The sequence below is a fragment of the Rattus norvegicus genome, chromosome X (assembly GCF_021556685.1).
Source record: "Rattus norvegicus strain SHRSP/BbbUtx chromosome X, alternate assembly SHRSP_T2T, whole genome shotgun sequence".
NCBI lineage: Eukaryota > Metazoa > Chordata > Mammalia > Rodentia > Muridae > Rattus > Rattus norvegicus.
Window position 1 is genome coordinate 105,955,236 of NC_141554.1, and position 15,931 is coordinate 105,971,166.

The 15,931-nt window shown below is 40.5% G+C and overlaps 1 protein-coding gene across 6 annotated transcripts in view; it reads right to left on the reverse strand.

The window, feature by feature from the left end:
* Positions 1-15,931, reverse strand: part of Btk (Bruton tyrosine kinase) — a 39,546-nt gene that overhangs the window by 21,610 nt on the left and 2,005 nt on the right. For all 6 annotated transcript variants that reach the window (XM_087600473.1, XM_087600470.1, XM_087600474.1 and 3 more), the window contains 4 exon segments: positions 8,818-8,988; positions 8,032-8,136; positions 3,721-3,789; positions 575-656 (listed from right to left, as the gene is read on the reverse strand). In XM_087600473.1, coding sequence (XP_087456599.1) covers positions 575-656; positions 3,721-3,789; positions 8,032-8,136; positions 8,818-8,958 — 397 coding nt within the window. In that variant the 5' untranslated portion in view covers positions 8,959-8,988.

A 15,931-nucleotide genomic window follows, 5' to 3' on the forward strand; every position in this document is an offset into this window, starting at 1 on the left:
CATACACCGGCTTTGTAAATGGTGCAGCATTTACATGATATTGTTATATAAATCAGAAAATGAAGGTGTCCCATGATTAGGAAACTGCATTAGAGAGGGCTGGTGAGATGGTTTCCCAGGAAAAGGAACTTTCGATGTAAACCTAATGACACCAGTTCCATTTTTGGAACCCACAATGGAAGAAGAGAACTGAATACTGAAAGTTGTCCATTATTGCCCACACACGCACACACATCACCACCAGCAGCAGCAGCAGCATCATCACCACCCACCAATAATAGCCACATTTTTAAAGCACAAATTTGTGCTGGAGAGATGTGATGGAACCCAGTTAGAACTCTCAGTTTATAAAGTTATCTTTTATTCCTATGATGGAACATTAATCTGTTGAGGTAAAACACTCTCACGCTCCTCGCCTTCCTCTATTACCCCCTGCTTAGTCTTTTCCCTTTCATTAATTCATTTTCTTTTCTCTATTTCTCCTTCTCTCTTTCTTTCTCTCTCCTCTCCTCTCTTTCTTACAATTTCCTTATTTTCCTTTCTAAAACTAGTTTAACTTCAAAGTGATCCTCACCATTTTTGAGCTGGTGAATCCAGCGTTTTCTCAGCTCTTCGGTTGGGGAGAAAACATAGAGAGGTCCTTCATCATATACGACCTGGAGTGACAAACACACCAAATTCCAAAGTTAGGCCTCAGAAAGTAAGAAGAAAGATCTCAGAGCAATGAGTAAGTTTTAAAGTACAGTTTAAAAGAAAGAAAAACAAAAAATAAATGAAAGAGAGAAAGAAAGAAAGAAAGAAAGAAAGAAAAACAAACAAAAAACAACAAACAAACAGGGTATTCACTTAGCATTGGTTCAGGAGTCAGGTAAACCACTTAAAGAATTCCTGAACTACTCATGTCCAAGGATGTAAGGCTTCAAAGTTTTTAGCTTTTGAATACTCTTAAGTCCCCTTAATGTGTGTTTTAATTTATATGTCTAATTAGTTTCCAATGTTTTCTTTAGCTGATAGATTTTTTTTCCTTTAGCAAAGGATATTTTATGATCTCAGTATTAAATTTTGGGTTATATGGAAGAAATTTGAAGGAGTAATTTATATGACTTAAACTCTTGTTATTTATTTATTTTTTTGGCTAGGATAAGAGGGAGTAAAATTTTAATTTGTGATGTTTACACCTCTCTCCAGTGGTGTTTTCTCACTAATATTTGCCAAAACAAACCCAAATCAGAACTACAAATTTGGGGCTGGAAAGATGGCTCAGCAGTTAAGAGCACTGACTGCTCTTCCAGAGGTCCTGAGTTCAAATCCCAGCAACAACATGGTGTCTCACAACCATCTGTAATGGGATCTGATGCCTTCTTCTGGTGTATCTGAAGACAACTACAATATATTAACATGTAATAAATAATCTTTTAAAAAAAGAACTACAAATTTGTTTCAAAATGAATAAGTATATATCAGGGACTATCATCAAATCCATCAGTATTTTTCAAACACCATTTTCATTGTGTTAAGTATTACAGAGATGCATAAAATGTGAAAGATTTGGTTCTAAAGTCAAGCATATACCTGTGACGTATACCTGTAATCCCATTACTCAGGAACTTGAGGCAGGAGGATGGTGAACTCTAGGCTAGCCTTGGGTACATACTGAAATATGTCTCAAAAAAAGTTTGAGGTCTAACTCTCATAAAGTTAATAGACATCACACAATGAACTTTAAAGTCAAATACAGTTTTTTGAATTATGAATTATGAATTATATAATGCTGTTCTTCATTATCTGCTCATGCAGCCAAACAAGATCAAGTTCCAAGGCAGCGATAGTCAAAATTATGTCACAAATATCCTACCTTTACAAGTTTTCTAACAGTCAGCAACATGAAAGAAATCATTTTACATTTTTCTTTTTGCCCGTTGGTCTTGCTGTGCTCATAAATCCATGACAGAAAGCCCCCTCCCCTGAGACTTTCCACTTCCTTTTCTGACTTTCACTGCTTCAGAGGCTGCTACATTCACTGCATGTGACCTACCCAGCTCTCAGGATACAAACAAGCCAACTGGAAGCCCAAATCGTACTCTCTTCTATGGCTTGCACTGCATCCATCAAAAAGACACTCTCCATCTGTTTAGACCAGACCAGAGTGTATATGAGTGTCTAATAAGCCCTCCCCCTACTGAACTTCCTAATACTATCCCTTCCCTCCCCTTTTCTGCCTTTTCAACCCACATGACCACCATTAAATAGACATGCAGAACCAGGAGGAAGTGAGATGAGCAGTCAATAAGCAGAGTGTCTTTCTCAATTCACTCATCACAAAGAAGACATAACGGAATATGGCTACCACTGATTTACAACCTTTTTGAGGTGTAGATGGAAAGAAATTGTGGTAGGTGGGGAAAACAAAAAAGCAAATATGCTTGTCAATTTCATATGTTGCATGTAAGCTTTTAATGTAAGTAAATAAATAAGGCTTTGCTTATTTACATTTTTCTTTCTGCCTGTTAGTCTTGCTGCCCAGGAGGCTTTTGCTGCATACTTACTAAATGAAGGGCTTCTGTTAGTAAATATATGTCATTTGCAGCTCAAAAGTATCTTCCAAGGACCTGAGAGCCAATCTCATGAATGTTGGAATTCAGAAAATAAGATGTAGAGATGTCTAAGACTCCACAGAAGGACAGAATCCTAACTTATGTCATTACCAGTCAACAAACACAGCTGGGCTAATCTCATCTACTAACCTACCTTTTGTTTGCTTTTATTTGACTTCAAAAACACCCCATTAATCCTGCAAATAACACAGCTGAGGTATGTATTAGCCAGCCCAGCTTTGTTGCAAAGACCTCTGACAGAAGATTAATTATAATAATTGTTGCCTGGGTTACCTTTCAAGGAACTCCAAGGTCTCTTACCAACCAGTATTACCAGTTCTGACTGGGTGTGGTAGCAATAGTTAGTAAGCCTGTAATCCCAGCAGCTGGGAGGCTACGGTAGGAGGATTGTAAGTTTGAGACCTGCCTTACATCTTTTGTAGAGATCTTATCATTTTTAAAACTGGTGGAGGAGAGAGGAAGAGGAAGATTATTATGGAAAGTTTAGGACAGAAAGGGAAAGGACTAAAAGGGAGGTGGGGTCAGGAGGGAAAGGAAGAGGGTTAGAATGGGGGTTGGGGAGGTTAGGAGAAGGGGATTCGAAGGAAAGAGAGTGGGCTGAGAGAGAGAAAAATTAGAAGGGGTAGTGTGGAAAGAGAAAATTAAGAGAAACCATTGGCTCTTCACGTGTGCCGGTACAGATCCTCAAAGAATGATCTAATAGAGATAAAAACTCCACCCTCAGATTATGCATTTTCTGAATATGTGTCCCAGGAAGAGCAGTGACAATTGATTCTGCATTTGCCAACAACTGATTATCTTTAACCACCTGTGTCCATACCTTAAGTTGCCGTGCTTACATTCTCAATAAATGTCCTCCAACCCTAGCAGAGAAGACTATTTAAGATATGCGTCTCCTCTTTCTACCTTGTAAATAAACTCTTTCTCTCTTGGAAACTCAATTTAGTGACTGCCATACTGTGCAGTGGGCCAAACAGGCCTGGTTCCTTAACATGTCTTCCTTGATGGCTTCAATTTCTACTCACTGGGACCTAGTATCCTTCAATTCATTTCTAATTACTCATTACAGAGGCTTTTTCAGAGTGCCTTAGATAAAATAACTCACCTGAAATGGGTACGGGAACCTTTCAATGATTGAAATCTGTTCCATTTCACTGGACTCCTCACCCCTCCTCTGTAATGAAAAAAGGAAATAGAGTTGGTTACCTATGGATGCTGTGGTGGTTTGGATGAGAATGGCCTCCATTGGCTCATGAATTTGAATACTTGGTCCCTAGTTGGTGGAATCTTTGGTTAGAAGGATTAGGATGTGTGCTGTACTTGGGGGACATGTGTCACTGGAGATAGGCTTGGGGGTTTCAAAAGACTCATTTTCAACCTCTCAGCTTCTGAGGTGTGGACCATGATGTAAGTAAGCTCTCAGCTGTTCCTGTGGACATGCCTCTGCTCCACCATCATAGACTCTAACCCTCTGAAACCATAAGCCCCAAATTAAACATTTCTTTTCATAATGGTTATTTATTTATGTATATGAGTGCTCTATCTGCATGTACACCTGCACACCAGAAGTGGGCATCAGATCCCATTACAGATGCTTGTGAGCCACTATGTGGTTGCTGGGAATTGAACTCAGGACCTCTGGAAGAGCAGGCTGTCTCTTAACCACAAGCCATCTCTCCAGCCCCTAAACATTTCTTTTATAAGTTCTTTTGGCCATGGTGTTTACACAGTAATAGAAAAGTAACTAAGACAGAAGTGCTGCTCTTTTCCAGGTTTCTTTCAGTACTGGGAATCTTCTCCCATGGCATCAAAAAACTCTAGCAAAAATGTCAGACCTTTATTTTTTTAAAAATGTTTATTTTGTATTTAGTCGCCTGTCTATCTATAGATGCCAGAAAATGGCATGGTTTGCCCTGGACCTGGAGTTGTACTGATGGTGAGCCATCCAGTCGCATGTTAGAAACTGTACCTATGCCTCTGAAAGAGGAACGATTGCTTTCAACTACTGAACCATCTCTCCAAGGACCAAAATAATTTCTTAATGATTACTTCCATTCCAATAGATCCATAGGCATTTCAAAACATTGGCAAAAATGTAATTTCTCAGCAATTAGGAATTAGATTGCTATTTCACATCACACTCAAATGTAAAGTTCGGATAGAATTAAGCAAATAAGATGAAAGTAGAAGCATGATGGGATGGGGCTGTAGCTCACTGCTAGAGTGCTTGCCTTATATGCACGATATTCTGGATTCAAGTACCAGCACTGCCAAAAAAACAATTATAGAGAAATGAGGATGTGGGTGTGATGGTACACAGCTGTAATCCCAGTACTTGGGAGCCTGGGTACAGAGGGAGTTTAAGCCAACCTGGGCTACCTGTGCTACAGAGGGAGACTGTCAGACTGTCAAAAATACAAACAGAAAAAGAGGTCACATATGCAGCAGAGGATGGCATTGTCCAGCATCAATAGGAGGAAAATCCCTTGGTGCTGTGAAGGCTCGTTTCCTCAATGTAGGGTAATGCCAGGGCATTGAAGTTGGAGTGGGTGGCTGGGAATGGGTGCATCCCCACAGAAGCAGGGGGAGGGGATATGGAAAACAGGGCAGGGGAGAACATTTGAAATATAAATAGATAAAATATCCAAGAAGAAGAAAATTTAGAAGAAGAAAAAGAAGAGGAGGAGGAGGAGGAAGAAGAAGAAGAAGAAAAAGAAGAAGAAGAGGAAGAGGAAGAGGAAGAAGAAAGAAAGAGCTGTATGTGTTGGCATATACATTTAATCTTACTATCTGGGAGACAGAACCTGCTTTCCATAAGGTCAAGACCAGCCTGGCCATCTGGAAATACATACAGAGACCATTTCTTGAAGAAAGAGGAGGAGGGGGAAGAGGGGGAGGAGGAGGGGGGAGGGGCAAGAGGGGGAAGAGGAGGAGAGACAGATAGGCAAGAGGAAGGAAAGAGGCATGGGCAGAATAAAATAAACCAAAACCAAATTCAAAGACTAAAAAACTGGAAGAATATTTTCAACACAATAATATTAACAAAGGACTGATAGTCTTATATCAAGATGCCTTTGAAAGTGGGAGAAACTCAGTAAATACCTCAAAAAAGTGGTCAAATAGAAACATACAATTCACAAATGACACATTATTGTTTAATCTTATCGGTAAAAATAAGTCAGCAATAAAATATGTTTTCTCTGAAAAATTAACTATTATTTGAAATATCTCATGTTATAGAGAATGGGGAGAAATACATCCTACGTAGTTTTCAACGTCTAGAAAATGAAATGTAATATAAACAAAAATAATAAAAGCATTATTGGAGTTGGAGAGATGACTCAGCAATTAAGAGTAGAGCCTGTTCCTGCAGAGGACTCAGTTTACATCTCAGGACTCACATCACAGCTCACAAACACCTGGAACTTTAGGCCCAGTCACTCTGACACCCTCTTCTGGCCTCCATTCACACCAGACATTCAAACACAGCATCTTTACATACATGCAGGCAAAACACTCAAATACCTTTAAAAAATGTTTGGGGCACACACCTTTGATCCCAGCACTAGGGAGGCAGAGGCCGGCAGATCTCTGTGACTCTGAGGCCAGCTTGGTGTACAGAATAAGTTCCAGGAGCTAGGGACACACACACACACACACACACACACACACACACACACACACACACACACCTGCTTGAAAATCCAGAAAAAGCAAAGAGTCCTTGCTAATCTTGCAAAGGACCAGGATTTGGTTCCCAGGCCCTACATGGAGGCTCACAACTGCCTGCAACTTCAATTTCAGGGGACCCAGAAAACAGCAGAACTTATACAGTGTTCTGGCCTCCACTGACACCAGGTAGCAGGCATGCATGTAGTGCACATACATGCACACAAACATTCACAAAGTAGTAAACCTTTTAAAGGGGGGATAGGGAGATAGTTTCTAAGGAGATGGCTGGTTTTTTTTTTTCAGAGAACCTGGATTTGATTTTCAACACCAACTTGGCAGTTAATAAATGTCTGTAACTCCAGCTCCCCAAATGGCTCAGAGAGTCAAAGCACTTGTCACCGAGCCTTGATGGTGGAAGGCAAGACCTGATTTCCATGAGTTGACCTCTGGCTTCCATATTTATGCTGTGGTGCGTTTGAACCTACCCACTTACATGCACCAAACAAACAAACAACTAAGTGCAGCCAGGCCTGCTAGCACACACTTGTAATCCGAGCACTGAGGGGGCAGGGGCAGGTGAGCCTCTGAGTTTAAATTCAGGTAGGTCTACATAATGTATTCCTGGCTAGCAATCACTCTGTCTCAAATAAATAACGAGTACATACATACATACATACACACACACACACACACACACACACACACACACACACATACATACATACATACATACATAATACACACACAGATAAATATAATTTTAAAAGTTTACACGGAAAAGGAGGAGAGTGACTGACAGAGAAAGGCCCCTGGCTCCCACATACACTCAAACAGGTTCATGTGTATTTGCATAAGCTTATGCTACACACACCCATAAAAAATCTAAAATACCAACCCCTTCCCAAAGAAAATAAGTCAAGGTATATAATAATATTATATTCTAATTATATAATGTATATGAGTGTGTATATATATGTATGTATAGACGTATGTATATATATATAACATGCATAGCCACATATAAACATAATACACATATTTAAAAGTAAATCTTCAAAAAAGGAAAGCAATTTTTAAAACATGCATGTATGTATGTATCTGTATGTATGTATTTGCAGGAGTGTGCCTGTGCATGTCAGAGGACAGCCTCGGGTATCAGTTCTCACCTCCCACCTTCTTTGAGACAAGGTCACTTTTTCAGCTGTTGCATATGTCAAACTAGTTGGACCTTGAGCTTCCAGGAATTCTCCTGTCTCCACCTCCCATCTTGCCATAGGAGTGCTGAGTTTACAAATGCACTGCCAGGCCTGGCTTGAGGTGAATTCTGGGGATTCTGAAGACCTTGGGCTTGCTGTGGCAAGCACTTTACCATATCCAGCCTGAATGAAAACAATTATTTTTCTTGCATTCTTGCTATTTGTTTCGTGTGTGTGTGTGTGTATGTGTGTGTGTGTGTGTGTGTGTGTGTGTGTGTGTATGCGTGCGCACGCGTGCGCGAGTGTCCACATATGAGGCACAGTTCTTAGGTGGAGGTGAGAGGACAATTTTCAGGGATGGAGCTCAAGTCATCAGGCGTGGCAGCAAGTTCCCCTCCCCACTGAACAATCTTGCTGGCTCCCTGTGAAGAATTTGTTAAGGAAACAAAACAATGCACTACACCACCACCATTGTATTTGGAGTATTTGAGAATTTCAAGCGCCTTACAGTCTGTAGCTCCCCCTCTTTGACACAAGCTTCATCTTACCGGAACTGGAATCTGTCTTTCTGGTGGGGGATTTTTTTCAGGAACTACTGTTTCAACACAGGTGATCTTCTCGACATCTATTGAACCTTTCTTACTGCCTCTTCTCTGAAGGAAAGAATGAGGAAGAAAATGGAGAAAGATTACGAGTGATCAAGCAACCAGATATTTACACACTGTTATCTAGTCACTGTCGTGGTGAGGTGGTACTTGCAACCTAACAGAACCTTTTTTTGGTTTTTTTGTTTGTTTGTTTTGTTTTGTTTTTGTTCGTTTGTTTTGGACACAGGTTTCACTATGTAGCCCTGGCTGGCCTAGAACTCACTACATAAACCCGAGTGCTGGGAGTAAAAGTATGTGTCACTGTGCCTGGCAGAACCTGTTAGTTTGAAAAAAATCCAACATTTTATCTAACCTTTAAATACCAAATGGGAAGCAGATAACATAGAAGAATAAATGATTATATGCATTTTTGCCACAGAAATAAAAAAGCGATGTCAAGTTCTTGGATTTTATTCTCAACAAGCATATAGTGAGTTCTTACCAACCACACAATCCCATGGTAAGACATTCTGAATAGCTTCCTAACACCCTTGACTTTTTTCCCTGGCATGACTGTACCTCCTCCTAGGCTAGGAAATATTTTTTTGAGTTTGATGTACTTAGGTCTACTTAATTCCTACCCACCAACCCTTGCTACCATGGAAGACATATCTCGTGTCTCACAGAAGATCCAAGACTATGTCCTTGAAATGGTGAAATTTGCGCTTCGTAATTTGGGAAACTTACCCCACGTTCAAAGTCATATTCATAGTATGAAAGTTTGTGCACAGTCAGGAGAAATAGGCGCTTCTTAAAATTTAAAGGTGATGTTTTCTTTTTCTGCTGGGAGCGCTTCAGAAAGATGCTCTCCAGTATCACAGCAGCCATGGCTTCCTCTCTCTGGAACTTGTCTGTGTGCTGTGGATAGTAAAAGGTTTTAAGGTTCTAGCATAGTCATTTTTGTCCTACCTGGTTCTGCCTTAACCCTGCTACCTGTTGTAAACAAAACACAAATAGATAGCACTAGCAAGGAGCCTTATTTCTGCCTGAACATCTTCTTTCACAGTCCCCAACTTGGTCAAATTTCAAGTACAGTGAATGCATACTATTTAACCAGGGGATTGATTCTACGTGCTGAGTTTATAAAACTGGGCTTCTTGTGTAAGGGAACTGAATGCTCTGTAGGCCAACAGTGTGCCCTCGGGTGGTCAGGAATATCTAGACACCACGTTACACTATTTACCCTTTTATGGCACATTCCAAATCTGTAAACTGCAAAATTTTCTGTGAAACCATTGACCCTGATATGCTCAAAGGGAGAATTCAAGTACCAGAAGTCACTAAGGCACACACTGAACTTTCAGTTCCCAGGATCTTAAACAATGATGTAATCTTTCGAAAGTTACCCACTCAGGTCTGTAGCTAAAAAGACATGGAGGCTTCACCTGTACTTATGAGCACACAATAACTGCCAGCCAGGTGACTTAGCTCACTCCCTGCTAACCAGGGTATAAAGGAGAGCTTTGTTTTCAAGCTGAGACCAGCTTTCCTACAGTACTTTAGCACTTCGGCCTCCCTTTCCCTTCTCCTTAGATGGTTTCTTTCAGATGGCACCAGGTAAAAGTGATGTATCAATGGAGCAGTGGTTAAAAGCACTTGTTGTTCCTGCAGAAAATCAGGATTCAGTTTCTGACACCCAGATGATGGCTCACAAACACTTGTAACCCTAGTTTCAGGATATTTGGTGCCTTCTTCTGTCCTTGGGCATCCACTATGCTAGTGGTGCGTATATGTTAGTACAGGCAAAACACTCATAACCATACAATAAAATAACATATATATTTTTTTAAAAAGTAAAGTAACTATGTTACTCTTAAGGATGCCAGCTGTGCTCATTTAGGAAGAGAAATATGCTTAGAATTCTCCAGAAAATTCCACAAAGCCATCAAATGCTTTTCTGTGGTGCTGAGGATTGAAACCCCAATGTAGCTCATGCTGACCTTCCACTCATTTGGAAGCCAAGACAGGCCCAGACGTCAGACCAATTCTGCTGCTTCAGCATCTGCAGTGCTATCTAGACTATAGGTATGCACACCAAGCACAGCTCAAGAATGACAGACAGACAGACACGCACGCGCACGCTCGTATGTGTGTGAGCAAACACACACACTCTTACCTCAATCTACCTAAAGTTTACACACAATTCTGCCAATTCTAAAGTTTCATTAGAAACATATGTGAAAAGATGATAGTCATAAAAACGGACCACAGAGTAACAAAAAAATCATTATATCTCCTTGGAACTTAGCTTAGAATCAGAGGCCTTTTCCCTGGAAGGAGTGTGAAATTTTATTCTCACGAAATACCTTTTGCTTTTTGTGGCACTATAAAAACCAAAAAAGTAAAGTCAGCACTTCTACTTTTTTTCCTCTGAAAAGGTGATTTTTTTTAAAGGAGGGAGAACAAGGGGGGTTTGGGGTTGGTTTGGTTTGGTTTGGTGGTTTTTAATTAAAGCCTGGTGCTATGTACAGTTGTTTTGCCCTTTCCTGTGGTGTAGACAGTTCTTTTTTTTTTTCCGGAACTGGGGACCAAACCCAGGGTCTTGCACTTGCTAGGCAAGCGCTCTACCACTGAGCTAAATCCCCAACCCCAGACAGTTCTATTACCATGCTAAGAAGACAAAAATGGTTTCAGAGACTGTCAGAATGATCTCTGCTTTCTGTCTATGGCACAGTTGCTGCAGCCTTCTGGCAGTGGGTTGGGTTAATTTTTCAAAAAGATTTATTTCTTTATTTTATGTATCTGTGTACACTGTCACTGTCCTCAGACACACCAGGAGAGGACATCAGATCTCATTACAGATGGTTGTGAGCCACCATGTGGTTGCTGGGATTTGAACTCAGGCCCTCTAGAAGAGCAGTCATTGCTCTAAATGGCTGAGCCATCTCTCCAGCTCAGGTTAGTGTTTTGTTAGTAATCTTTAAAAAGAAATGATGCAGAAATGCAAACCCTTCCCTTCACCTTGCTACATAAGTCCCCTTTCTTGCCCTCTGCCTAAAATGGACTCCCACCAGAGTGACAAGCCGTCAGTCCTACCTTCAGTTTCAGCCAACCTCCAAATTTTCGCTTAATAGCATAATTCTCCAATTACTCACAAGCAGTGGTAACACAGCAAACCTTATACTCTAGTCTTATTAATTGCTATGTCATGGAGTAATAAGTTATTATTACTTATCATTTGGTTATTACTTAGTAATTGTAATTAATAAGTCATCGTTACTTATTAATTATAATTACTAAGTAATTATCACTTTGTTGCTTGTAATTAATAAGTCATTATCACTTATTGATTGCAACTAATAAGTCATTATTACTTATTGACTGCTAAGCCATTTGCGATAATATCACTCTTGCTTCATGATGAATTACAATCAAGTGTCTTTTCATAATCAAAGACCCAAATTACAGAAGGCAAAATAAAACCCTAAGGAAACTGAGTAGCACGAGCAGTAGAGGGTCAAATGCATCCCAAGGAACCATGAGCCTTTTTACCTTCTATTATGTTGTATGATCTTAGTGAACACGTTCCTGCTTAGACCCATTGTCAGTTTCAGTCCTGATACCTGCTCCTAATGTCCTCTAAGACATGTGCTGCTGTTGCCTCTTCCTTCCTTCTTTCTTTCCTTCCTTCCTTCCTTCCTTCCTTCCTTCTTTGAACAAATCCAATTTGTACAGTGCTTGTGTCGAGGTAAGCTTTAGTGCTAGTCTAATATGAGGAAGTAAGCCACTATGCCACTCTGAGCGAGGAGTAAGATAGCCTCTACCTCTAGACCGTTGAACTGCATGGTTACTGCAATGTCCATGGTTTGCTATCCCTTCGTTCTTCTTCCTTTCCTTAGAATGCAATCCAGACTCACACAGCCTAAAAAGGAGGTACTTCCTTCTTAGGTACCTCTGGTCCACCAGCCAATAATATAGAAGATAACAGGTAGAGCCTTGGAGCCACTTATTGTGGGAAGCTCTAATTTTGCCTCTAGTGATTTCATTGGCTAATAGATGCCATTCAAACACACACAAAAATATGCATGATGAGAGCTGACCTTGCATGTGTTAGTCAAGGGGTGAGAGACTCAGTGGAAACTGAAGTAACAGAAATGTCACATATACTGAGAGGGCTTCATACAGGTGGGAAGAAAGAAAAGGGAGAAAATCCGAGTTGTTGGTGTGACACATAGTTTCAGTGTTGTAACATTATTAAAATCCAAATACAAGGAGTACACATAGGCACCTTTTTGCAGCCTCTCAGCTCTATATGCAGCAGTAGAATTCAAAAAGAGGAAGCCTATTAGTCAGAGTTCAGTTATCACACAACCTGCACCATGCCAAGGCATTAATATCAATAGCACTTGAAGAATCAATAAATGAAATCATTACTGGCAATTATCCTTGCTTAGGGTAAGATGAAATACTACTAGAAACAACTGAAGCAATATGGAGGAAATGACCCAGCTCACCTACGATTGGAGAGAGTTGATGAGAGAGCTGTGAGTCAATAGTACTCCAACAGAACTACTTAACCAGAATATCAAAGAAGTAGCATTTTCTCATTATTTCTCCTTTAAAGCTCTTGATAGTTGGCCATCAAGCATCTGGCTATTTCTATTCTTTATGAAACAAAAAGGAAAGAAGTCCTGTTCTAGTGTCATCTAGCTGTCAGTCACTTTAGATTATTTTATCGTTTATGTTTGTGGTGCTAGGGATGAAGCTCAGGACCTTGTGCGGGCTAGGCTAGAGCTCTACCACTGAGCCACACATCCCAACTTCTGACCAACATCTTACATGGGTTATTTCATTGGTTCTTGACAACAAACATAATAAAATTAATATGTGTAGCCTGTGTACCTTGTCCATCTTCATCCATCTATAGCTCCTGCAGTTTCTGTAGCATGCTATTACTTCCCAGGTTGATTTAGGTTGATTTTTCTTCCTCCCACCCCACCAAGGTTCCATGTAGCTGAGGCTGTTCCTATGTAGTCAAGGATGACCATGGCCTTCTGATCTTCTCCTTCCTCTGTGCACTGAGTGTTGGGATTATGGGCCTGCATTCCCACACCCAATTTATGTGGTGCTATTAAACCCAGTAGCTCTTTTTCTTTTCTTTTCTCTTCTCTTCTCTTCTTTTCTTTTCTATTCCTTTCTCTTTTCTTTGAGAAGGTCTCATTACATAGTCCTGGCTATCCTGGAACTCACTATGTAGATCAGGCTGGCCTTAAACTCAGAATTTCCCTGCTTCTGCGTCCCCATGTACTAGAATTAGAGGCATATATCATCAAGCCCAGGCAGAAGAAATGTCTTTACAATGCCAGGCTCATAGTATCAAGGCAACCCAAATGTTAGCAATAAGTTCTCAGGAAACACTGCTCAAATTTGACTGAAAAATACTTACTTTGTCAACACAACAGGTGAACAGATTTATAACGAAGATTTCCATTATATCTGGCTTATTTTTCAAATGATTTTTTGTTTCCCTTTGGTTAAACATTTATTTTTCCCTATTAGATCAAAATAATGCAAATTCATTGTAGAAAATGTTTCAAGTTTAATGATACTAAAAATTTAAAAATCAACCACAAACTTCCTATATAGATGTATTTGAATCGTGGCATCTTTTTGTTTTTTCCTGTGTACTTTTCTTAGATTTGGAATCATATTGCACATATCATGTATAGGTTACTTATGTTTAAAATTATCCATATATCCATTCATCCTGCCATGCAACATACTTCTTGCCAAAAAAAAAAAAAACAATTCTAAGATTTTTCTTTACCATTATTCCTAGCCATGGCTATGAAGTATGAGTGCCCTCTCAGCACTCAGGAGGCTGAGACAGGAGGATCACATAGTGAGTTTAAGGCCAGCCTGGGATACACAGCGAAACCCTGTCTCAAAGTCTAAATAACAAGAGAAATGAGGAGGAAGAGGAGGAGGAGGAGGAGGAGGAGGAGGAGGAGGAGGAGGAGGAGGAGGAGGAGGAGGAATTGGAGAGATGGCTCAGCAGGTAAGAAGGGTGCCTGCTCTTTATCCAAAGGACTGGAGTTCAGTTCCCAGCATCCATATCAAGCCACTTACAGCATCCTGTAACTCTGACACTCTCTGAAGGCGTCGGCACATACTTGTGCATGTGTACACACCATACAGACACACCACACACACACACACACACAAACACACACACACACAAATACCCACACACATACCCAAATACAGACACACACACACACCATACAGGTACTGATATATACACACAGATACATATACACATCTACACCATGAAAAAAACCACACACACACACACACACACACACACACACACACACACCATGTACACAGAAACAGACACACATATCATAAACACACATATACACACCACAATATATATGCATATATATACAGAAATGTGAAAAATTGTGTGTGCATTTTGCATTTCTCTACATATTGCCAAACTGCCTCCAGAGATAGTGTACCAAGTTCTGCTCCTAATAGCAGGCTTTGAGAGACTGAGTTCTTTTCCTCTACATCTTTACTTCATTTTCATGTCACTTTCAGTGATTAAAAAAAAAAAACTCTGGCTTTATTCTACACTAACTTTTTCACTAAACGAGTTTATTTTAATCCTCCATTTGTCTAAAACTCAATTGCTCATAACTCTCTAAATTTCTTTTTTGGAGTCAGGCTTTATTTTCACTTTGGTGAGGGTCAGCAGTGAGAAAAGCTAGGGTTCAAATAACCTGAAATTTTTGCATTTTGAGGCGTCTTTGAAGAGGGCATTCAGAGAGTGGGCAGTGGGGAGGAATGCCTGTGGTTAGACACCCCAGGTTTATACAGTTCTAAGATGATGCTCAATTACTGTACATAAACCTCCATAACAAACTGAAAGTTACACGTGGCCCAATTGTTTCAGGCGCCTCAGAGGTGTGTCCCCTCCCCCTCCCCTGATGACTTCATGCATAACCAAGCAGGTTTGGAGTAAAAAAAAAGTCAGTCTCCTCCATAACAACAACTACTTCCTCCTCCTCTTCCTCCTCCTCCTCCTCCTCCTCCTCCTCCTCCTCCTCCTCCTCCCCCCCCCCTCCCACTCCTCCTCTGTGGTTCATGTTGGTCTGGAACTCCAGGCAAACCTCCTGCCTCAGCCTCGTTAGTGCTGCGATTACAAGTGTGTGCCACCACCTCCAGCTCTTCTTGTGTTCTGTTGTGCCCTGAATTCTAGCCGTCCCTTCTCTTCAGAGGTTAGCAATTAGATCTGAGCACTGCTCAGGGAAAAGTAGAGAAACCGATACATATGACTGTTTGGAGAACGCCCAAACTTTGGGTTTCAGAAGAGATGTCTTCCCCCTTATATCGAAGTGACTTCCTGCTATGGCTCCAGATCACTGACAAGATACTTTATAGGAAATTTGCTCAGATGGAAAGAACAAATCATAGTGCCTGTTTAAACTGCACCAAGACCCTACAAGTAGACAGAAAGTTACACTATTTCTCCCCCATAGGCATTTGCAAAGATTCTAAACAAAACATCAACAGCAATTAGCAACAGGAATCTTTTTTTTTTTGCACAAGCGAATAGATTAAACGGCCTAAATAAAATAGAGGTCAGGTGGATGCAGCAACGTCCTCATGTAATCCCAGCATGCAGGTGAGTAAGCCAGAAGGACCACAAGTTTGAGACGAGTCTGGGCTACATAGCCTTGACTAGGTAGGCAAGACCTTTCTTCCACATAAAAAGATAAATACATAGTCTACAATGGATAAGGCAAGGCTTAAGGGATACCGTGTATCTGTAATACTTTAGGTCTCCATGAGA